Source organism: Passer domesticus, chromosome 3 (assembly GCF_036417665.1).
Source record: "Passer domesticus isolate bPasDom1 chromosome 3, bPasDom1.hap1, whole genome shotgun sequence".
NCBI classification, from domain to species: Eukaryota; Metazoa; Chordata; class Aves; order Passeriformes; family Passeridae; genus Passer; species Passer domesticus.
Window position 1 is genome coordinate 46,227,882 of NC_087476.1, and position 24,937 is coordinate 46,252,818.

At 36.4% G+C, this 24,937-nt stretch overlaps 1 protein-coding gene across 4 annotated transcripts in view; it reads right to left on the bottom strand.

Moving 5' to 3' along the window:
* CDK19 (cyclin dependent kinase 19) overlaps positions 1-24,937 on the bottom strand; it is a 119,117-nt gene that overhangs the window by 48,030 nt on the left and 46,150 nt on the right. For all 4 annotated transcript variants that reach the window (XM_064412930.1, XM_064412929.1, XM_064412932.1 and 1 more), the window contains exon 4: positions 16,061-16,201. In XM_064412930.1, coding sequence (XP_064269000.1) covers positions 16,061-16,201 — 141 coding nt within the window. The remainder of the gene's footprint in view (positions 1-16,060; positions 16,202-24,937) is intronic.

Consider the following 24,937-nt stretch of genomic DNA (forward strand, 5'->3'; position numbering starts at 1 on the left):
ATGTTTCTCCATAAAAATGCACTCTAAAATTTAGAATAATACTGCATTCCCTTTTTTTCTCATTTTATCGGGAAAGGAGCTTAATGTTCAGCTGGGATTCAAATTTTTATGGTTCCTTTTGCAGCATAAGCTTCAATCATTATAAATCCAGTGTAACAATAAAGGTCTAGACAGTCTAGATGTGAAGAACTGAAGACCTACCCCTTAAATCAGCACTTATTCAGAACTATCAGCATCTCAAAACAATTTAAAAGCATCTCATCACAACAATTATTCACATAAATTAAAGATCATCAGTGTTTTCCACCGATTAAAATAATTTTCTAACAGGCCAGGCAGGAACAAGCACGAACCCTTTCAATACAGAATGTACTTCCCAAAATTACCATCAACAACTGAAAGGCACAGATCTGGAATACTGCTATTCCAAACATGAGTGAACACTGCCTACACAAGAACCCAATTCAACTATTTTATTGTTTGTTTATGCAGCCTTTCTTGCACAAAGGGCACAGTTTCTAAAGTACAAAAAAACAGCTCCTGCTTTGGAAAGCTCGTGGCTGGGAAAGGCCGGGACAGCAACAAAACACAGGAGGGAACAGAGCATGACACGTTGTGTAAGGAACACAGCACAACTGCACCTACACAGCTCAGGGCTTTGGCTTCAGGGAGGGACAGAACTTGGAGAACAGTAACCACAGAGGTTCTTTCAAGCAAAGACTGACACATAAAACATTGGGAGGAGCAAGGGACAGAGACCAAGGAAGGTTTCTCCAGCCATAGGCATGGCTGGTGAAGGCTGTGAAAGGTGTATAAGAACAGGGAGAGAAAAAGGAATACAGAGACTGAAAACCTAAAATTGGTTGAAGGAAAGGAAAACTATTTAAATTTAATATGCCAATTAAAAAATTACAGAGACCACAAATGATCTTTTAAGACTCTTGAGCACTTATCCCAGTTACTCAACTACTGTAGGTATAGTCCAAGATTGCCAAGTATTCTTGCCTTGGAAAAGAAAAATATATTCCTTTCCCAGATACCATATTATTTACACAACTTGATAAATATTTATATTTTAAAAACTGTTACTGAAAATCAAACAGTTTCACTTTAAAGAATGACATTTGTAATTTGTATTTTAGTATCAACAGTCACAGCCTAAAGCCTTTGCTTCCAGCTTGTCTTAAGTCCTGCCACCTTGGGCACGAGTATTTTTATCTCACTGTTAATCCAGTTTCCAGGTTTTCACACAGAAAAACATCACTTATTCAGAAGAGTCTTTCCACAGAATACTTGCAGCCATTAATTTCAAACCAGCACCTCCAAATTTTCAAAATAAAGATTCTGCAGATGCTGAGGTGAAATATGGGGGATTCAACATTCAAGGAAGGTTCCTAACTCCTCACCACCATCACTTCAGAGCTGGTAACACTGCTCCCTCTTTTCAGTCCATGAATCTCTTACTAGCAATGAGATCATGTTTGAGGGCCAAAGACTTCACAAGAGTTTAGACAAGTTTTTTGAATCTAAAAACTCTGGCCACAAAGAGCTCACACTGCACTTCTGTGCTAGTGGGAAGTTGCCAGGAGCCCTCATATATTTGCTTGAATAACCAAAAGTAGTAGGTTTTCAATGGCATACTTCTCCACAGCATAAACAAGTGAGATCCCACTTAAAAATGTTCATAAACACATCCATTAAACAGTTACATTACATTCTTAGTATTTGTTATGGGAATTTTCACATGCAGAGTGACACATTTGGAGTAGCCTTAGATAGTCAGGCAGCTGGATGAACAAATTAGGCTAAATGAAAGCAGGCCTTGTCAGCACCTCCACCAACGTGCAGGTAACTGCCATGGGCACACTCTTATCATGTGGTATCTTGCAGTACTCCTTTTCATGGAGGCATGAACATATCTTATATTTACCACATGATACCACTGGTAAAAAAGTGTGCTCACAGGCAAGTAGAGCAGCTGAAGGGCTTTGAGTTCATATTCCCCATCTCACACAGTAACATCTCCTTCAAGAAAACATGCTTACATTCTGGCCTGCAAGTCTCAGATCAAGAGGTTCCTCAGATTAAAGACTACACTGATAGCTGAAATGAAAACTGAAGTGCAGCAGATCAGTGATGAAATCTCTCTAGCTTAATAATGAATTTATCCACCAGACCCAATATTTTACTGTGTTTACAAAGTCAACACAAGATTGAGGTGATGACACTCTGTCAGATGCACGAGTATTCTATTCAGGCTTCCATAATACATATGGAAGCTTTTCAGCCCTCAAATTTAAAATCACCTAGGTAGATAAAGTAGAATGTTTGTATTAAACATACTTGATACAGTGACTTGAAGTGTTGATGGAAATCACTAGAGTTTATTAAAAGCTGCACAGTAGCTAAAGCAAAATGCTAATCTTCTGTCCTAAAAACATCTTGATTTATGAATGTAAACAGGAGAAAAAATATTTGAGGAAGCAGTGATGGCAACTAGGCTGGAATAAGTTACACAAGAAGGAAGTTGTTTCTTTATTGCCTTTCTTCAGAAGTGTGTTTTTTTTAGGGTAAAGAAAGAACATTAAATATATTTATGTAGTGTAACATACTGCTACAACATGGCATTTCAGATTCTAAAAATTCTGTTTCTGTAGTATATTGCCAGAATTTTAATTTTTTATTTTACTACCTAATAAAAATGCATCAGAAGACAATTATGTTAAGAGATGCTTTCATGAACAAATACATCAGGTATTAGTATTACCTGTCCTCATTAATGCAAACCAAAAAGCATTTCTTGGCAGGATATTAATGTGTGATGCTTAAATATTTTAGATGAGCCAGCTTAAGACAAGATGTGAGAGTCTGTTAACCACTTTTGAAGATTAGGCTCTTTCCAAATGACACATATAGCACAAAACAAAGAAATCATTAAGTCACCTCAGAAAAATTTAACCTAACACATTAGCATTTAAATAAAGCCTTGTTAATGTCTCTGGAGTTATTTGCAGCAGTTTCACAATAGTTTTGTAGCAAGCATCAAGACGCCTCTTACACACTGAAGTTGCTGTGCTGTATCTAACACCACGTGCAATGGCCGATTAATTATTGACTTGGAACGCCTGCAGACAAGTTTGCAGCACCAACTACTAAAAGTTTTTTCAATCAATTGTCAATCAAGGCTGATTCTAGACTGGAGTCTGTGGTTGAAGATTTTCAACCTTCCTGCAAGCTACTTAATTACGATAACTAACTCCAAAAACCCTGCAGTCAGTAATACATATACTTCTGATAATATAAATAACACAAACACTTCTGGAAAGCTTGATTTTTTTTAAGTGTACTGACTTAATAACAAAAAAGCTATTTGCTTTAAAAAAAAAAAAAGTCTGCCAAACCCAAAATGGATAAATCCCCTTGTATTTTGTAAACTATTTTCCCAATGATCTCCAAATGTTTTAGAAGAATTGCATAAAAACTAAAACATACCAGAACTATATATTGTAGCAATTTAAACATACGTGACCATTTTCACACATAAAGCTATTAATGAAAGCTAAAAGCTAGAAGAGATAGGGAAAGAATATTTAGTACATACAATTTTGAGTGGAGAAACACAGAAACCTGTTTGGGGAAACAAAAGCCTTAGAAAAGTCAGTCTCAACATCTTTTCCAAGGCAGGAAGGAGTGTTACTGAATTCAGAATCTAGAGAATAAGTTTTAATGAGTGGGTAAAGTTTTTGTATGAGCATGGTATTTTAATGAGAACCGAAAGCAAAGGAGAGTCACTCCACCTGGAATGTGTGAGCTTTTCCTACATGGGGGTCAAGTTATGAAACACAGCATTCTACTTGTACCAGCCACAGAACTCACAGTTACAGAGGCCAAAGGGAGGAGCAATAATTAAGATTGTGAAGATGAGATAGAGGAGTATTTCAGGAAAGTCAAAGCTGAGTCAAGGTTATATGAGTAATGTTAAAGAAGTGGCAAAAGGCAGATCAACAGATATGGAACGTGGGCAGAGGAGAAGGAAGTTGGAAGCAAATGAAAGATTTGTGTCAAGAAAAAAAGCCAGAAGAATAGTTGTGAAGAAGGTTCTACGTGCCGAAAACAAAATCTGAAGTAGTTCAGAACTAATTATAATATTTTTCCATTCAACAATTATGCCCTTTTAAAAAATGAAAAACAGCCTGCATAGACACGCAATGGCTGTGAGATTCCTGAGAAACATTGTGATTCATGTCAAAAACATGAGCATGTTAAAGAGTGGCAGGTCAAGCTGCCCTAATTTTTTTAATTTTTTTTTTTTAAATTAAACAACTCCAAACACATACCACACTTTTAAAGTAAGACACAACTGTACTTGCTATAGCAAATTTGCCTCAGCTTACTAGGTAAAATATCTGTGTTTTCAGTGCACAAGTCTTAGGTTTTACCTCACTGTTGACGTTGCCAATAAGTCTTTGGATATTCTCACAAAAATCAAGTGCTTAAAATACAAACTCCCTGTGGAAATTTTTATTTTCTTTTTTCAAACTGCATAAACAGACTAGACACTCAAGTCTTGTTACTGAAAGCCAGATTATGACTTTTGAAAAGTTTACTGTGTAACAAAATGCCTTTGAGAAAATCCCTGGCTTTCAGAACACAGCATCAGAGCCCTTTATACTTCCTGTTACTCTGTCCCATGTTTTGTACAGTCTATGCTCATCAGCTGAAATTCTTCTCTATAAGTTGCAACATCAATTTTGAGACCAGTCACAAACTTAGGACCAGGATTAAAGTTTATGGAAGCTTTATTGGAGGCAATAATAATTTCGATAAAGATTTAATTGCTGCAATGTTCCTACTATTAAAAATCCTGACACTATCAATACATTTAACAACTTGAAATCTAACACTAATAAGACAAAAAGAGACACTCACACCTTCAATTGTGAACAAAATTTTTTCTAAGACTGAAGTGCTTCTTGCATGCTGAAGCCTAAACTAGACATATACAGTAGGAGAACTGTACCCAAAAGGCTGCATTGTTCTACAAGCTCAGTCAGAAAAACCCAATACCATACTGTCATTATTGCACTGACATTTTAGTCACTTTATTTTAATAAAGGATCTCTCAGAAACAATGTAAAACACTTGGAAACTAATGAAATAGCTGTCCAGTTTCAATGACAGGAAATAGGACAATTTTATCTCACCCTGTGAAGGAGTGACATATCAAAGGACTATGCATTTTCTGCAGAATAAAAACATGCAGGTGAGCAGATACTACAGATCACCTAATGCAGAGCAAATCCACACCCTAGACTACCTTGCTGTAACTTGTTCACGTAGTCATACCCACTGCGTTAGTTTAAGGTTTTCAATTACATTAAAACTACCGAAATACTAAAAAAGAGTTCCACATCATGTGCATCAAGAAAAACAGCTGTATAGTTTAAAATATTGTTGCCTCTAACAATCCATGCTGTCTTGGCTGGAAATAATCACGCAGGCAGCAGATGGCTGGAGTGGATGGGCTCCTCTGCTGCAGCACTCCAGTCCACTTTTAGCACCTCAGAGCAGCACTGGGACCACGGGCTGGGTCAAACCCAGGGCAGAAGCACCCTCAGAGCACTGAGCACCCAGCACCGCAGAGGGCTGGGCAGGGACACCACTGTCTCGCACCAGGACAGTGGGACTGGGCACAGACCCCTTCAGAACAGCCAAACAGGCACTTTTCAAACCACTTAGAAGAGCCACAGGACAAGTTTAAATGCAGTTTAGCGAATCTAGTTCAACACTTGATGCAGACTTTCTTGAGTATCCCCATGAGAGTGAGGAAGAGAGATTAGCATCTAGTGTTTTTCCAATGAAGCAAAAAGAGAAGTCCTGAAGTGAGCAGAAGTGTGGAGAACAGCCCTTCAGTAAGCTACAAGTTATAAAGGAATATAAAAAGGAATGTAAAGAAATAGGAACACATATCCCTATAGAGAGGGGGAAAAATAAGAATCAAAACTTCCCACTGCAGAAGGAGAAAAGATCTTGAAATGAGATAAACAAGAAAACAGCTTGATCTAACATTTTTTCAAACATATCAAACCACTTGCAATATACACTGAGGCACTCTTCTGGTAGATAGAAAAGATTACTCTCAGCTCCCCTATAAGGTTTACTGCTACTGCAAATTCTTCCCATGGCACTACAGAAACTGGCACCAAAGAAGAGCAGATCCCCACCAGAGCAAGGGGATGTGCACAAAGAAACAAACTTAAGTAAATCCTGCATCCTAGAAAAGAGCAGCAGCCAGCCAGCAACAGCATATACATTTGCTGACAGCAAAATTACTAAGAAGGTACTGAAAACATATTATATTATCCAGCTATAACCAGAATTTCAAGCACATGCCTTACCCAAAACCTAAATGGGTCTGCAATTCTATTTGGTTTAGCTATCACAAATTCAAATTAATATTTACTTGATAAACAGTTTTAGGGCTGAGACTGGGACTCGCACTCAATGTCACGAAACAAACCAAATTTTAAACATCTTATTTAAGAAATTGTATTTCATCTGAGCTGGCAAATAGCTAATCATTAACTCACAGTTAAACTGCCAAAAAAAGTTTTCATAGCATTAGAAGTCAGTATCAGTTCATTAAAATGTGACCTACTGGAGTTTGCATTTATTTCCTAATTCTAACAGCCATCATCCACAACTGTTACATCAAAAGTAACTACATGAAAGGCAAATCAAAGTAAAAATGTACAAGTACATTTCATGGATTAGAGAAGAATGCAGAACAGAAGACACACTTCTGAAAAATCTTCTCTTTGGCAACAACTACAGTGTAAGACAAAATGGCTTGAGAAGCTGAAATCCCCCATTCCAAGAGGATTTTCAGGAATACAAAATATTGGCTATGGAATTTTATTTTTCATAAATTATGTTTGAGAACACTAGCTACACAGAACATTACCATGCTAAATTTTGGGATTTGGGCTCAATATTTAAACTAGCAAAACAAGCAGGCATAAAAATCCAAGTACAACCCGACTTCATTTTTATGACTATTTTTTTTGGTTAGGTAAAATACTTCAACCAAAAAAAAACAAAAAAACAAAAAAAAAACAACAACAAAAAAAACCCACAAAAACCATCCCCCCCACAAAATTCTACTTAACTAGAATTAGTTAAGTAGAAATGAACTAACAGAAAAATAACCTCAACCTATGTTCAAAGATTATTACAGCAGTAGGAGCGCAAACGTCACAGATGGAGGGCTAGCTTGGGAGTGGGAGGTAGGGTTTACAGGAAAATGTAAATAAGTCCAATATAAAGAACATTTTTCAGATGCCACCAGCTAACTTAAACAGAGTAAAAGAATTTCCACACAGTTTTCAACTACTTTACATAGCAGCACAGAAAGGCTACTGAACTGCTTGGAAGTGCTTCTACAAGCCACTCAGAGGAAACCAGGTGAACTGTGCTCTAACACCACCAAAGTGCTGAACAAAGTGGAATGGGGTCTGTCAAAACAACTGTCATATTCACATGGGCTTTAGCTTCCAGAGGGAAGGAAAACAACAGAGAACAGCAGTTTAAAAAATGCTGTTAGTACTGAGGTTTGGTATTCAGAAAATTGTGTGTGTTTGACTACTCGCACTATGAAAAACCTTTTTTTGTCTTGAAATCTTTGTTGCTTCACTGTTAAAATAGGTGATAGAATAATATATTACCAGTGATCCAGATATCTTGAAGGAACTGTTCCTGTATTAATTAAAATATGTTGCAATTTTAATTTGAAGATGGTTTTATATGAAACCAGAATTCTCCCTAGAGATGAATCTGAAGACCTAATACCCAGTTTCTGAGAGGATCACTTCACACAGTAGGGTCCCTTGACAGATGATACAAAGAATTTCCTTTGTTTTAACTGACATAACTGTGGTATTCTGTCTAAAGAGCTCCCATAAGGCCAGTGATTTCTGAAGCATTAGCCAGAAAGCATGGAGGTTGGAGAAGACAGAGGTCCTGAGAGAAGCCATCTGGGAAACACCAGCTGATCAGTCATTTTCTGCAGCAGAGCCAGTTTCTTTGACAAAGTTCACACATAGTAAAATGAGAAATAAACTAACATGCTATGCTAGTTACTGCAGCTTCCTGGATCACTAATCAAAGATGCTTAATTTAAATGCAAGACAATCTGCAATGTAACTGCAATTGCTTAGTAGAGCAGCAATAACTACAGCATATTTGCAAATGAAGAGAAATACACATGAGAAAGCATAAGATGTCAAGAAACATGGAGAAAAATGCTTTTTTTTTCTTTTTTTTTTCTTGATTACATGTTGTTACATCAGTTGTATTCACTGATTGTAACAATTTTCTCAAGCTTCACTAATTTCCATTACTATAAAACAGTACGGTGCCAACCTCTGTAGTCTTATTCAGAAGAGGTAAGGAGTCCAAACAGAAATAATTCCACAAATGCACTTGCAGTCAATCCCATTATCCCAACGGTACTTTCTCCAAAAGAAAAAAAAAATAGTAATACTTTTGCAAAAAAAAAAACTTCTAAAAGCAGCCTGTAACATCTGCATTTTTATTTAGAAGACACAACTCAGTTTGCTCACTCCAAACAGTCTCCTGCAGCAGTGAGCTTAAATACATCACGAATTTACTAGAAACGTCCTTAAGGCAGATGGTAAGCTAAACTGGGGCTATTACAAAAGATGACGTTTTCAATCTGTTTATTCTGTATCAGGAGAAAAAAAGCAAATAAATTCTAAAATTATTTTAATACTTTCACTTCCTTGTCACCCTTTTTCCATGTCAGGAAAAAAGATAAGTTCACAGGCCATATGTCATCTGTTGACTTTAGCAGCAAAACGCAGCCAAAAGAACATTAAATCAGTCCCTTTGTTTCTTCTGACTCATCTGAATTTATATCCACTCAGGGTTTTATGAGCATAAGCTTGTTTCAGAACCTGAGGTAAAGCATTTCTCTTCAACTGTAATTATTTTTATTAGTAAAAATTAATCTACAAACATCTTCATGCTCTTGCCACAAACCAAAAGGTATGCATTAGTCAGCCATGGAAAAATTGCTGTTTCCATGTACACAACACAGGTAACAATCTGCACATACCTTTTTAAATCATGTGAAGATTAGTTTTTGCAACTGAAGGACAAAAGCAAAATTCAGAGTAATGAGAAATGCACAATTTTTAAGAGGTGCCTTCAATGTATGTTTAATATTAAAAAGAAAAATATAAAAGTATATGCTGATAAAACTCAGTTTGTTAATCAGCTTGTCAAATTTCTGGTTCATTTATCTATCTAGAAGCATGTACATGTTTAGGCACCTACATATTGCTCTTCCTCACCAGTAAATTAAAAAAATTATCTTCTCTCTAACCAGTATAAAAGAAGAAAAATGTGTTGACCTTTCAGTTTGTAAATTCAAGTCACTTTCTAAAGTCAAAGGAATCTTATTTCTTGAAATATGTGGGTTTAGCTTTCATTTTCTTTCTTCTGGGAAATCTGCAAGCTGAGTATGATCATTCATATAGTTCTCTGACACCGTGGAAAGTGTCCTCCATCCCAAAGAGATCATGCAGATGGAAAAATAAATGATTAGGAGTCCTGCACCCATACACAGCTCGGGAAGAATAGCAGTCAGGAGTGCATGTCCGGACATATTCCTGCACCCTCTTCCCATGCACGCACACACACGATGACACAGAATGGTGGGGATTACAATTACAGTGGGTTTCAAAAGTTTAAAGAAACTGGTAGACAGGTTGACTCGGTATTTATTTATAGGAGTCCTGTGCATGCTCAAATGGGTGCAACAGGCCCAAGGAGCTTTTCAAGCCAGTACAAAATTACTGGCAGAAGGCAGGACCCAACAGTTCCACATTCCTTCACAGCAGCTGCCTGTCAAGAGAGGGATGCATGAACCTGTATCTAAATTAACTTTTGATATCAGCACATAAAAATCCCATTTTAGAATTGCTAGTAATAGGGGAGTTTCCCACACTCATCTATTTACATTTATTTTTAAAACCCAGTTTGCTTGCATAGCAAAATGAGAAATTTAAAAGCCACTTCAGTGCTGCTACTTTTTGTATAACTTTTCCGATCATTTACTGGAAAATCTTGGGAGAGCACAGGGAGGAAGTGGAGGAAGTATTTAAGTGATATGAATTAGTAATTATAAAAAAGATAAATATTTTTGCTTATAAAAATAAATAAGCATTTATTTATCAAAGGCTTTGAAATGAAAGCAGAAGCAAAAAAGTGAGTATCTATACAACATAATTTTAAGTCTTCTGGTGCCTTCACACAACATGCAATTATTTTTATTTTTAGAAGAAGAGCATCAAACAGCAAAAATAAGTCACCTATATAAGCCATACCATATTAAACCAATTTCATAGCACATTAAGCAGTTAGCTACAAAATAGACCCATAAATAGGTAACAGATTGGGAAACAGAGGCAAAGAAAGGTTAAGTGAGTTGTGTAATGTGGGAGCAAAGTTTAGAGCAGAGTCCAGGTATAGGTCCATGGTAAGAGACTCCCTACTTACATGCTGGCTAGAAAAGGATTATTATGAGAAAATGGCCAGGGGTTTTTCCTAAACTAAAAGTCAAACTAAAAGCCTGAAAACTATTAGAGCTTTATTGAATTTAATATAACAGAATTACTGAAAATTTACTAAAATGTTGCTATTCTATAGAAAAATTGTGATGGGCCATTTAAAATACTTATTTTGAATAAACAAAAATATTTTTTTAAAATCCCATAAATTATCAGAGTTAGAGGATGAAAACCTATTTAGTTCAATCATTTCTGAATAGGCTGTGCTTGTATGGAAAGAGAAGTTGCAGATTCCTACAAAAAATTATCTGTTTGACCCATTCAGTTTGGGCTTTCCCTTTCTGCTTTACTTCTGGCAGAAGAAAACTCATGTTCCAGATGGCTGCAGATGCCAGAAAACCCTGAGAGACAGCAATACTGCACTGTCCACTCCACACAGTTCCACAAGAGATGTGGAGCAGAACCACTGGAGAAGACAACCTGCCCTGATTGCAGTCATGGCCAGCTGGAGCCAGACAACTCACTGGCATCTCTTGGCTCTGCTCAAAATTTATCCTTGGAAAGATACTCCTGGCTTCCTGTTCCTACACCAGCTGGGTATCCAGGGACTTGTTAAGATGCCTGAAGCAGAGAGCTCACACATCTGATCATCCTAAAGGCTGCATATAGACATTTACTATACAGACAGATATGGGGAGTCAGAATTATGTCAGCCTCGATTGTCTGCTATGCCCTTTCACCAAAAATGCCCAGATTAGCTCTTCATAAATTCTGAAGGTGGGAGAAGCACACAGACCCTCCCTAATACACTCCATAAAGAAACAGAAACCACTTAGCTTAAGCACTCAATGAAAATAGCTTCTCTCAATACAGATGGCATAGTAAAACAAAGATAGAACACAGATATTATTTTCTCCTTCCTTAAGAGACAACGAGATGGTAATAAAAAAGTTGAATAAAAAAATATAAAAAGCTCCTCCCTCTCCCTAGTGAATTAGTGAAATTAGAGTGAAAAGGTTAATTTGGAGAGAATGGGTTACACTGAGAAAACCCCACATGGACACAGATGTGCCCAGATTAATGTTTATATAATAAAAACACTTAAGCAACTTTGCTCATTTTACAAAGTTACTTTATATGAGCATCACAAGCAAGTTTTCTATTTTAGAATCCTTAGAGCAACCATTTAACTCCCTGGGGAGGGGAAGAAGAAATCTGCATTTCTCTGTTGAGTTTGATTTCCAATATTCATTTTTCAACCACTCATTTTAACATTAAGCAGTATTCTAAAGAAATGCCCAAGGTACGTAAGTGGAACCTTAAATTAATTTCTCCATATGGATTCTGTGCACTTCAAACATCCCATAGATAACACCTTCCTTCAGGAAAATACATCCTGTTACAAATATAAATTGTTTTTATCAGGTTATAAAGGAGATGGTCTCTACCTGCTTTTGACCTTAAGCAACTAATCTACAGAAGGACTGTTAGAACAAGAAAGTGCTCAAATCCTTTCAGTTGCTAACATGGACATTGCAAACACTATATGGAAGATCTCCATTTTTTGACATCTCAGTAAACTAAGACCTTTGCTGAACATACCTGTACAATCTAAATATTTCTCTTCTAGGAGAGGAGGGGACAAAGACCTCAGAACACTCTGAAATAGTGTACTTCAAGTGCTTGCTCTTACCTCAAGGTACAGAGTGCTGGTTAGACACCATTCAAGCAGACAGCCCACAGTGTATACAGAGTAGTTTAAAAAGCCAAAAGCTTAGTACTCAAAGGTTTTTTATCCAGTATTTATCTCTATTAGCCTCTTGTTCATAATGAAACACTCCAGCAGCTAGCAAAGCCAGCAAATCCTCCCTCCTCTCGTGCATGGCTTTCAGGAACATTGCTATGCTGAAAAGGTAAAATTATCATTGCCCAATGACATGCAATTCAACAGCAAAATCCTACTCAAAATGGGCTCACAGGAGAACAAATGTATGGATTTTCACAGACTTAGGTCAACTCCAAGGGGTACAAACTGGCACAATGCTATTCAAAGAAATCAGTAACCTAAGTCTATACTTGTTTGAATCTTGCCATAAAGGCTGAATGGTTTTTAACTGAGAGAAATTAAGAGCTTAGCTAAAAAAAAAAAAAAAAAAACCTAGAAAGTAATTTAGCACCTTACAGCTACTCTTACGCTACAAAAGCCAGACTCAAAATAACCCAATTACTACAAAAAATTGAAAGATACACAACACTAAATTAGTTTCCAATTTCTAGAAGCATGAGTACAAGTCTATTTGGTGTTTGCCTCAATTTGAGCACTTTCCTAAAGCTGGACTTGCATTGGCAGTCTTAAACTTCTCTAAGTCTTGCATTACAAAGTTATACCAATTTAATCTTTTAAGAACACTTGCACCCCCTGCTAAGAATCAAAAGAGTGCATTTTAGCAATAAAATAACCAGATCTAATGACAGGTGATGCTGGAATGGCCTCTGTTGAGCTTTGTGCCACCACCTCCCACCTCACGCTGCCTCTGCACCAGCTCCAGCACACCCAGCTCAGCCCCCAGTGAGGTCCCTCCAGGACCTAACCCTGCAGAAAACCAGCTCTGCAGGTGAAAAGCTTTCTGTGACACTTTGTGTGGTTTGACTCCCTGAATGAGCTCACCAGGAGCCAGGTGAGTGCCCCTGCCAGGCCATTCTCAGGGGTGTCACTGCCAGGAGGGGAACAGAGGAAGGAAACTGTGTCCTTGTGGCAACAGCCATCCATGAGCTCAGCCCAAGGAAAGGACATGGAATTCAAGTCGGCAAGTTCACATTGTTCACCATTTTTATCACCCTGTCATGCACTTGCTGGTTAATCTTAAAAGTGATTTAACTAAAAATATCTTAGCAATTTTAAGGTTTTAAAGTAACAAACTTGGCATTCCAAGTTCTTTAAAAACCTCTTTGATTTAAGGCAGTAGTAAATTAAGATTTAAACAATGTTCTTCAAATACCTCTAAGCAAATAGTTAACCTCCCAGGTTTCTGTTTCTTCACAGCATTTGTTAAATAAATTACAGAGGTCATTTCCACGGCTCAGGAGAATTTGACTAATATTATGATATTCTTGGAGAATCTAATTTTATTGAGCAATGAAATAAGCATAACATGACTTTTATGGATGTCACTATTTTTTGGTCTACATCCAAATACAGGTTAAAAATAGTAAGAACAGAGTTATATTAAACCAAGAAAGTACAAGGTGTTTTGATGCAAAACTTGGTTTACATAAAATAGCAAAATACTTTTTCCAGCAGCTGTAAATCCAAACAGCTACGAGAAAACCACCAAAGCCTATTCCCCATCTTAAAAAGACACTGAGGAGGTGGTATTTATGTATTATGCAAGAAACTGATTCCAGTGAAATTGTGCCCGAGGTATCATTCTTAGGAGCAAAAAGTCACAAGCATGAGCATACAAATAAAAATTATAGATAAATTAAAAAATCTTGGTTAATCCAGGATTTAAATTTGTTGCTAGTTATATTAACCTCTACTTTCAAGTGCAGACACAAGGACGCATCCAGGATAACATCAGGTTTTTTCTTACCATGGTCATTGACATACCTGAACTTTTCTGGATTTCTGAAGAAAAAAAATTTAAAAGGCAAAGGATTCTGGTTATACTTTTAAATCACTAGTGTATCAAAGCAATTTTTGAATGGTTTCCTTTGTCATACTGAGACATCCCAGAATCCATCAGTTTACATTTATCTGCAGACCAAGAACACACTAAGACTTCACAAATTACTATTCTTCTCCCTTCTCAATTACGTCAACATCATTCAAGCACTATCATTCCAGAACCAAAAAAAAAATAGTCTTTTTCACAACAGCAACCATCATCTCCCAACATTCCAAAAGAAAAGACAAGGACATTAGACAACAGCTTTACTGCAACTCATCAGCAACAGGTAAGAACTGCAAAGCAGCAGCACTAGTCACACAAAACACCCGGTGCTGCAGGCTGAAAATAACAACAAATAGCCCTCAGAATTTTGTGTTATTATCTTCGATACCATCTTGTATTTCCTATCAAAATAATGAGTTCATGTATGGCATTTAAGTGTGTGCGTAATTAACAGTTCCATGAAGAGGTATGTCTCCCATAGAGCTGGATATAGACTTTCCAGGTGCTCCTTCTCAAGCTGTAGCTAATCACAGCTGAGCATTCTGCCAAAGCAGCAGCTGACTCTTTAGGAAAGTAGTAATTGTAACGTGAAAATCAGAGTTGTATGTGCTTCCTGTTTTTTGGTCATGACTAGTATTCCAAAGGCAAACCACACCCCCCTATCCCTTCCCAAATATACTAACATCTGGAATTTAACAGAAAAACCAACGATAAACAACCAAGGAACAAAGTAAAAAAAAAAAGATCCATAACAAAAAACTGAAACCTGCTCTGGCCACTGTTTTACATATTACAAAAAAAAAAAAATTAAAATTCAGTTCAGAAAATGTTTGTGACTTGTATTCCAGGCCTGGCTTATAGTATACTTATCTATTAAAAAAAATTTAGTCTACAACCAAAAATTAATTGAAGTCCCCACTTTCTATTAAAAACTCAATGATTAGTGACTGGAAGTTTCTGGACAGACAGCCCTATTTTGACATACTGGGGCAACTATGAAAAATCAAAAATAACCAAAATAAAAGCAGTGACTTCAGACACAGATTACCATACCTAGGAACATTGTTTGGCATATTAATCATCACATTTTTTCATGCCAAACTAATACGGATGTGCTTCCATTTGCGTTCTAGTTAGAATGCAAGTGGAAGCACACTCGTATTAGTATCCTCTTCATAACCACAGTAGCACTTCATGTAATTATGAGGAGCAACGGAAAACTTTAAGGGGACAAGTGGAACTAGAGACAAGGCAACTGGCTGCCCTTGTAATCTGCAATCAACTTCAAGAGCTACTTCAGGTCATGAGAAATTTCAAGATGATAACTCTTTTATAGTTCTCTTCCCACGGTCAGAAAAAAACACCACATGGAAAAGAAATACTCCATGAAAAAACTACTCTTTCACTAGCTTTTATGCTAAGTTGCACGTAAGCCAAACAATGCAAAAGGGTATCAATCACTCTCCTATTTAGATGCCTTTTCAAAGTCATGCGAAAAGTTGTAAGAATGTTCAACCAACATATAATCAGCTGTCTCACGTACTGTTTTTGGATATTGATATCTGCAATCCCTTTACCGGATCTGGCATCATTGTCCGAGCTCAGATGACTCAGATAAAAACAATGTGAAAGCATAGTTTGTTTTCATGTTGAAAGTCACAACTGGGCTCCTGCAACAATAACAGGAAGAGCTGTAGGGATCGATACGCAAGATTACTACCAGGGGCTGTTCTTGTCCTAGCCAGCAACACGCACGTGCAACTCTCTTGGGCAGGTATCACATGCCACACTTACCAGATCTCTGTGAAGCACCCAGTTTGCATGGAGGTAATGGATTCCATCGAGGATCTGGTAGAGTAGGGATTTAACCATAGATCTTGGCAACTGCATGGGCTTTTTATTTGCTTTTGAGGCACGGTGAAACTTGATAATATGCTAGAAATAAAACAAGTAGAAACATGAAGAAAGTTAGGTGATAGATAGGTGAGAAGGTTGGGTGTTTTGGGATTTTTTTAACTACTAACACTAAATAATGGAATGAGATACAAAGTTTGTTGAACTTTGGAATTAAAGTAATAGTGATGCACTCACAATTCTCTCAAAATTGTTTTTATTCTCTGAGTTGCTTCAAAGAACAACTGTGAAGTTTTTCTAAATATCTAAATACTGGCTACTTACCTCCAGTAAAGGGTCTTAGACATTCTCCTCCCTCCTTTCTCCCCATATGGCATCCTCTTACCCTTGGCAGCTAGACCAGAACCTTTCAAACCAGGAGTATCTACCAGTAGGAGGACAACACTCTATGCTTTCACAGAGACTTTCCCTCCTCCTCTTCAAAAACATCCAGGCTTGCAACTACTATTCATCCCATCAGGATCCCAGTAGACAGATTAAATAAATATTTTAATAACTATTTGAAGGGGGGGAAGGTATAACTCCAAAACCCCCACACCACAACATTTGGGTGAAATCACATTCAAACATCTATAAATGGTTATCTTCTTGCTCCCAATTTATGGCTGCATGCTTCATTGATGATAACTAGCTGGTGGCTCCTGGATTACAGAAGTCAGTCTGCCCACTAGAGCACAAACACCACTTGAAAACATGGAATGCAGTAAAGGACCCCAGTATTAGTTGAAGGAATGAAAAAAAAATTGAAAGATTGCTGAGAGATCATGAAATAGTCATAAACTAATTAATTCTAAGATCAATGTGGAGATGATGAGTTGGGTCTGGTCTTGCTACACTGTACAAGAAATAAACTGGAGTCAGGCCATTCTACCTTTTCAATCCTCAGAAAAGTGGGGCTATGCAGGGCACAAATCCATTCTTAACATATGGTCATTCAGCAAATGACTAAATATGTTTATTTTTTCCCCATCTGAATGATCTCCTTTTTGAAGGCAATTCAACAAAGCACCTCAAATAACAAAATCATTTTCAATTATGTGTCTTTTGAAAGGTGGAAATGAAAAAGGCAGTTTGCATTTCTACTGAAAACAATACAAAATGCTAGAGTAGGACTATTAATTACCTATTTTTTAAAATATGATTTGTCTAGCTAAAGATCTTCTCCCTTTCCAGGTTAAAGAGGTAGCCAAAGGCTGTGTTTTAATTAGACCACTGCTCCCTCCTTCACCATCCCCACTCCCCACCCAGTTTGTCACTACTGCTCCCAATGACAATGGTAATGAGTTAATGTTTACTCATGGTAAATGCTACCTCTGGCTGTCAGCAGTACCGTAGCCACTGTCAAACTGTACTTAGCAAAAGTGTAAACAATAGTGTTTAAAGAGAAGTAAGAAAGGCAGAAAACACCAAATAAATCAAAACATCCTGCTTACTCCCTATCAACAATGTTCCCACAGAGCCTTCCACTAGTAAGTGTACAGTATTTATGGCTTCGTAATAAAACACAGTAGAAATTTACAGGAACGTCACTTTTTAATATGCTCATAAGGATCAATAAACAAGACAAGCTGTTAATTGCACTGACTTGTGCAATCACTCTGGAAACTGTATTGAAATACTTTAAGGGATTATTTCCTTAGAAAATTTTTTCTTGTGATGTCACAAGAAGACTCAGTCTCATAACTTCAACTAGGAGTCCCTAGTACTACAATGCTCACTGGATAGCAACCTTCAAATGTAATTACAATATGATTTATAAAGCAGTAATGCTTTATAAACTCACAAATTAGTATATTTATTAATACAGGAAATAAAAATTAAATACATAGGAACCAAAAGGCAAAGGTCATACACAGAGGCCTATAAATCCAGTCCTGCCCTTTTTCAAGGTGCATGTAATTACTAGAAGGGATTTCTACACCCATCTAAAAACCATCTACTACCCACACAAAACATTAGTCCTGAGGCACACAGAAAATGAAGGAGTCTCATGAGACAGAAGGGGACACAATTAACCACAGATGTGTTGAGGAGGAACAACACATGTGGCTCTGCCTCTGGCTCTGCCACTTCTGGAAGTGGGGAGTGAGCACCAGGTTGATGCTATTGGATTTCTGTCCCTGCCCCTCCCATGTGGCTCCCAGTTAGAAAGGCTAAAGAAACAAGCTCCTTTCTTGAAAGGGTTATTGAATTGCAGAAGCAAATAAAAATGGATAGTTTTGCTCGAAGCAAGCAATATCACCACTAGGTAAAATCCAATTTCCTGCAAAAGCAAATAAAACCTGTTGTTGCCAGCTTACTCTATGGAAGTTTATATCCAAAAGATTGCAACCATCACAGTTTAGAGAACTGAACAAAAGCTAAAAATATACTGCAGGGCCAAGTAGTATAGGGAACTGAAAAGCTAGATTTGCCCCATGACACTGGAATGAACCACAGTGTTTGTGACCAAGCCCTACACTGAAAAGTTGTCTTAAAAAAATTAGTACATCCAATTACTTGTAAGCAACTAGCCATATGAAGAAAGAACAACACACCTACCAAACACTAAACAGCAATTTTAATGGCAGTGTCCATCTAAGAAATTGAGGGGCAAACAGGTGCTGCTTCAAGTACAGCACAGAACAGCCAGAACCTTAGACCTAATAGAGGCATGGAATAATTTACAGGAATTACAGACTACATTTCCCATTTCCCAGAAAATTGATCTAACCACCAGGCTTCAAAACTACACTTCTCTCATTCAATATATCTTTTTGCTGAATAGCACACAATTAAGACTATCCTGTGAGTTGAATATAAATCTGATCCATGACAGATATGAAGCACGTTCTGTCTCTCTGTCTAGGGAGCATGAGGTGCACTTGGACACTGCAGTTTGTAACCTTTAGGTATACTCAAGTGCTTTGCTGAATCTTACCCCTAATGAATAGCCATTAAGGACAAAACATGAGGACCTCCACAATCCAGGCAAATCAGAGGCACATTTGTAACAAGACAATAAGCAGAGGGTCAAAAAGCTTCAGTATTCCCCGTGTCTTTTTTCACTGCAACTCCTTAAAGATAACTCACATATTCTGATAGATCACCTGGCCAAGAAAGCTGGAAAACACCCAGACTCATTCAGCAAAATTAATGAGGAAAGTTATTGTCAGTCCACACTATACCAGCTGCATGCTACAGAGCAGAAACCCATCCCACAATGCTATGCAGACATAAATTAATTTTAATTAGTTCATTAGGACACTGCACGCTCTCTTCTGATAAACTTAAAATCGTTCAAAACAAAAGAAGAACACATATCATAAGAGGTAAACATAACTCCAAAATATTGAAATCTATTTAGCAAAAGTAACCATTTTCCCTTTCTGTGTATCCATATTTCTAATTCCTAAATCTTAAAAACATGCTGCCACTGACTGGATCCCAAAAATAGTGTGAGCCAATTAGGTATTCACTATTAAATATTAAATATAAACATTTTTCTATTGCTTGTACATACTTTGGTTTTAATTTAAACAAGACAGCAACTTCGTAGAAGTGATTTTTAGTCTTTATTCTAAATTAAATTAATACTTTGCTGACCGACATTAAAGTACACATTCAACAGAAGCCTAGGAAAGCAAGGAAGGTAAAATTTGCTGCTTGCAATATCTGGGACTATTGGTTTTGCTTACTAACTGCTTATTCCACATTTTCAATTTTAAAAAGTGTAATGAAATTGCAAGGAAAACTGGATGAACCACATTACTTTAGTAAGACTTCACTAAGATTTTAGCTCTTGCAAAGGCAAGACCATATCAATGATAAAAAACAAAGAGGAGAAACAAAGCTAGACATTTGGAAATAAAATCAAACAATATTCTATCTAGGAGTTTGACTGCTTTCTTCTATGTTACCTAGTGCATTGAAATTGCTTTGAAAGCCAGCTAGTGAAGAACTATGTCCATTTTGTAAATTCTCCATCACAAACAAGGCAAACATAATCCATAACAACACAGAGCAAATTCAAATCCCTAGGATTTACCCAGCAGTTAAGTGAGCATTCAATAAGATCCTAATTTTAGTCTGCTTCCAAGTCTCTGTGTCATCCCATTCCCAATTCCAAGAACTGCTGTTCAGTGTGACAGAAGTTAAAAGAAGCAAACAAACAAGTTAGGCCTAGAAACTTTTCACAAAAGTAGGAAGCCAGCTAACAGAGGGATTTTATGCATTTCTGACTAAATGAAATTACAGTGAGCTCCCACCTCAATACATGAGAATGCACAGACACAAGCCTCTAGAAAACCTGACTGCTTGCGTTCCACTGCTTAAGGCAATGCTTGTTGAGAATTAAATGCATCTCCTTCAAACTGAGATGCAATCATGCCAATGCAGATGCCTCTCCCTGCTGAAGCAAACATGCTCCCACGCTTCAGCAAAATCCCTGCATTCTATCCCATCCCTAATCCAGCCTTTGAGAACAAAACAGAATTAAGTCAATGTGCCAATAAATATAAAGTTACATTTTAATACTGAGGAGAGGGAAGCTTGGATACATGTAAAATCTGTACTAAGGCCAAGAGGATTTATTTTATATGGCTTCCAGTCTCACTTTTAACACAAAACCACCTCAAATTACTAAATTTACTTTAAATGTAAATCATTCCAAAAGGGTATGAAAGAACAAATCAGAATCTTAAGGTGGTATAAAAACCAACCATGCATTGTTTTCATGATTTTCAAAAAGAGAAAGACCCAATGAACCCAAGTACTTTGTTTGCTGTTCCAAAAATAAATCATAGCTTGATATGCCTACATTTACAACTAATTTCAGACATCAGAGTTTTAGAAACTAAGAAAATTTTGTCAATGTACTTACCACAAGTAAAATAAAATAAAATCAAAACAGAAGTGGATAGAAGTACCTCTAGAGCAACCACTTTAGTTTCCAATTTTGGAAACATTACAGCAATTAAAATAAACTATCCTACAAAAGAGAAAGGGGAAAAGTATGCTTGTTCCCTTTAAATGGTGCTAGTGCAAAGCCATCATCAGTACCTTCTTTAAAATGTCATTAACCAAAGTGCCTAATGAAAGATCCTATTCCAAGTGAAAAGAGGTAGACATTTTCAGTAACAGGGAAAGGAACTTTAATACATCAACTTTTGCTAATGCTAGCTTGCTTACATATCTAATCTTTGAAACACAGATCAAATACATCCCATATAACACATCCCCACAAACACATATTGTATAATTTTCCTAGGTTTTGCTGGCATCTTTCTAGGTCTTATAGTATATTTCGGCCCTAAATATTGCAAAAGAACTCTATACAATGTTAATAAAAATCATCAGAATTCAGCTACCCTTTCAGTACATAAAAGTTAAATATATCACTGTTCAGTTTTTCACAAATTTATGCTTTTGAACTTTGCCTTGTTTTGAGGCCTGCTCCTGCCTATTGTTTCCTCCACTTCTCATGCTTTGTGGTGCAGGAAATTAGCCCATATGAACTACCCTCAAATTCATACAAGTCTGGCAGAAAAAGCAAGTGTGTGTTTTGAGAATATGACAAACAGCTATGGGCAAGGAACGGCACTTCCCTCTGCAAGAAATTCAACCATCACTTTGATGGTCAAAAACCCCATCCAATTCACTTAGAAGGAATCAATCATGACATAAAGACCTATGCCAGCCCATTTCCTTGTGTCTCAACAAACCTCATACTCTTCTTCCAGCCTATATTGGTACATATGTATACAAGAGAGAAGACTGCATGAAAAACCACCTGGCAGAATCACCTGGATTACACCAAAAGGGTAGACATGACTTACAAAATCAAAATATTAAAAAACCTGTCACACTGAGAAAAGTATTTTTATGCATATAAAGATATTTGTCATCAACTAGCATGTGAATTATATTTATGATTAAGAGCTAAACTGAAGCCTGTTGAAGAAGGAATTATAACTGATTATACCATATTTAAGGAATATGTTAAAACTCAGCTGTTAGACAATATTCATGTGATTAAACAAATGTACAGGTTTATTGTACACATCAGTAAGCAACACTCTCCCAATTTAATTTATCATAAAAGATGATTCAAAATGTTGTGAGCTGAAATTAAGTATATTTATTTGTAGACTGAGAGCATCAAGTAGTACTATGAAATTCACATGTAGGAAGAATAGTTTCTCCTTTCCATTATTTGTTGCTTATTTTCAAGTACTCATGACTGCTAGTAATCTTTACCCTACATTTTTTAAAATCAGAACATATACATAACAAGTAATTAGTATAAAACAAAGCCAGTTTGTCCATATATTTTTATTATTATCGACAATAATTCCAAGGTTAATTTTACACCATGTTTCTCAGTAGTATTTGCTGCTAAGCATTTAGTTGCTAGAGATCACCAGAATCTAATAGAGAGAAACATTCAACCAAACCTAAAAAATTCGCAGATCAAGGTTTAACTGGTCTGGGATACTGAACGTATCATCACATTCAATTAATCATAGTTAATTATTTATGCACTTATTAAGAACCAGCAGTGGATTTTATTGCTATAAAACACATTTAATACATTTTTACTATGATAAAAATGTCACCCTTTTTTCAGAATGAGATCAAACCCATCTAGAAGCTTCTTATTTAAATTACAACATATATTTCCAGAAAAGGGGAACTTCAAAATTTCACTTTATACACACATACTAAATGAATCTGGGCATTAACTCTGTACCATAACTAGGAAAGGTATATAGAAAACCTGTCAATACAAAAAAAATTTAAAAATTATAATAAAAATGTTGGTTAGAATCAAAAATCCTGTTTAAAGTATAGAGACTATGAAACTGAAGTCATCAAATGTGTGTTTATCTGTGGGACCATAAACATGTGCTTTAGTAAATACTTTTAATATTAGAAATCTGCTTTTAAAGGGAACAAAAGAAAAGTTCAAAATAGTGTAACCTCTACAGTGGCTAAAAGTAACTAGATTGCAAAAAAAATTCACCTCCAGGACATTTATATCAAACTTTTCCTGAAGTCCATTTTAGTAATCATCAGGGATTTAAAGCATATATACATATGCTTTTTGATATAAATTTGAATGATGTCTTTAAATGCACTAGCTTTATGCAGGAAGTTCTGGACAGCAGTATACTGTCTAGAAGTATAAGACTAGGGTGATAAAGAATGTCCATGAAAGTTCCAATAAAAAAGGAAGTTATTCTTTTGCTGATAAGACAGAAGGAACTTTGGCATTCAAAACAAATTTTTGACCTTTAAAAATAAAAAGTTAACATCCAACAGCCTGAGAACTTTACCAGTTCTCTTTGGCAGAGACAAATAGCCAAGAAAAATCATAACATTGTGTATTACACTAAGAATTCTGGTAATCAAAGGAAACTAGTTATAAATCAATTTGTCAAAAGACTTTCTATATTCTTAGATATTCTCTGTGGTAATCTGATGTTTTGTGTAATGTAACTTGAGAGATAAGAAAAGAAAATATCTTTGATAGGCTTAGTTATTAAAACTGATGACTATCTTGGTAGTCAAGGATAGAATAATGGGTGTTCACCAATACTTGCCTAAAGCAATTCAAATTAGCAAAGCTGCTACATTCCTTGGTAATGGTATCAGCAGAAATTATAGACCATTATTAAGTATGTGCTATCTAAACATAAGATTTCAGATCTGAGCAGTTTCATTCTTGGGAATTAAATGAGAAGTTAAAAAAAAAGTTCTTGCTCACCATAGAAGAACTCTTTAATAAGTTTAATTAGCCCCAACCCTTTAGAACAGGACATTTTTTTTCAGTACAAGAAAATTAACAGAATAGCATAGCATCTAATATAGTTTATTCATCTCTTGCCAAATGTTTCCAGTACAGAAGCTGAAAAATATAATGATTTTAATTAATCTAATGATTGAATGTGATGAGCATTTATTCTTCTCACTGAAGGCAACAGGAGCTACTAAAAGCTGGACAGCTTTGAACAGAAAGGCAGTTTCCATACTTATTGATTTCAGTAAGTAACTCTAAGCTACCTACATGTGAAAACATTAGTCTCTGGAAATCTACATGTCTCTCATGACAGCACACCTTCTATTCCAAAACTTAAATTTTTATAAACTGATATATCCATGATAAATAGATTTATTTTGTCTTTATGTAGTGCTGGTGAAGCACATGGTGCTAAGCAATAAAAAAAAATTTAAAAAGTGCTAAACCCCTACTAAATTTCTACCCCAAAGAGTTGAAAGGGCACAAGCTGTAAAGCACAGGAAATGCAAAACACAACACAACACAGACAGAATGACAAGTGGTTGATATTACTGAAATGCGTTACAAAATAAATGGATTTTCAGGAGGTTTTTTGAAGGAGGATAGTGAAGGATCTTTACGTACGTTAATTGGGAGGCTGTTCCATGTGTAGGAGGCAGCGTGGAAAAAGACACAAAGTTGGGAGTGAGCAAAACAGACAAAAGGGGAATTAAGAGCGATGCTTGGGAAGTGCTGACAGTAAAGGAAATGAGGACCAAGGTTAAGCCAGAACCAAGAGTGCCTTGAACATGGCAAACTTTATGCAAGGGAGGAAAAAATTCCTGGCAAAGGCTTAAGAAGCAAGGAGACATGGGCAATTATACAGGAAAGGAGAAATGATTTGTGTAGCATGTCCCATAGAAAAAAAATAAAAACAAAAGAGAGTTAGGAAGTGGGAGACCAGTTCATATCAAGTACCTCATTGTAACAAACATTTC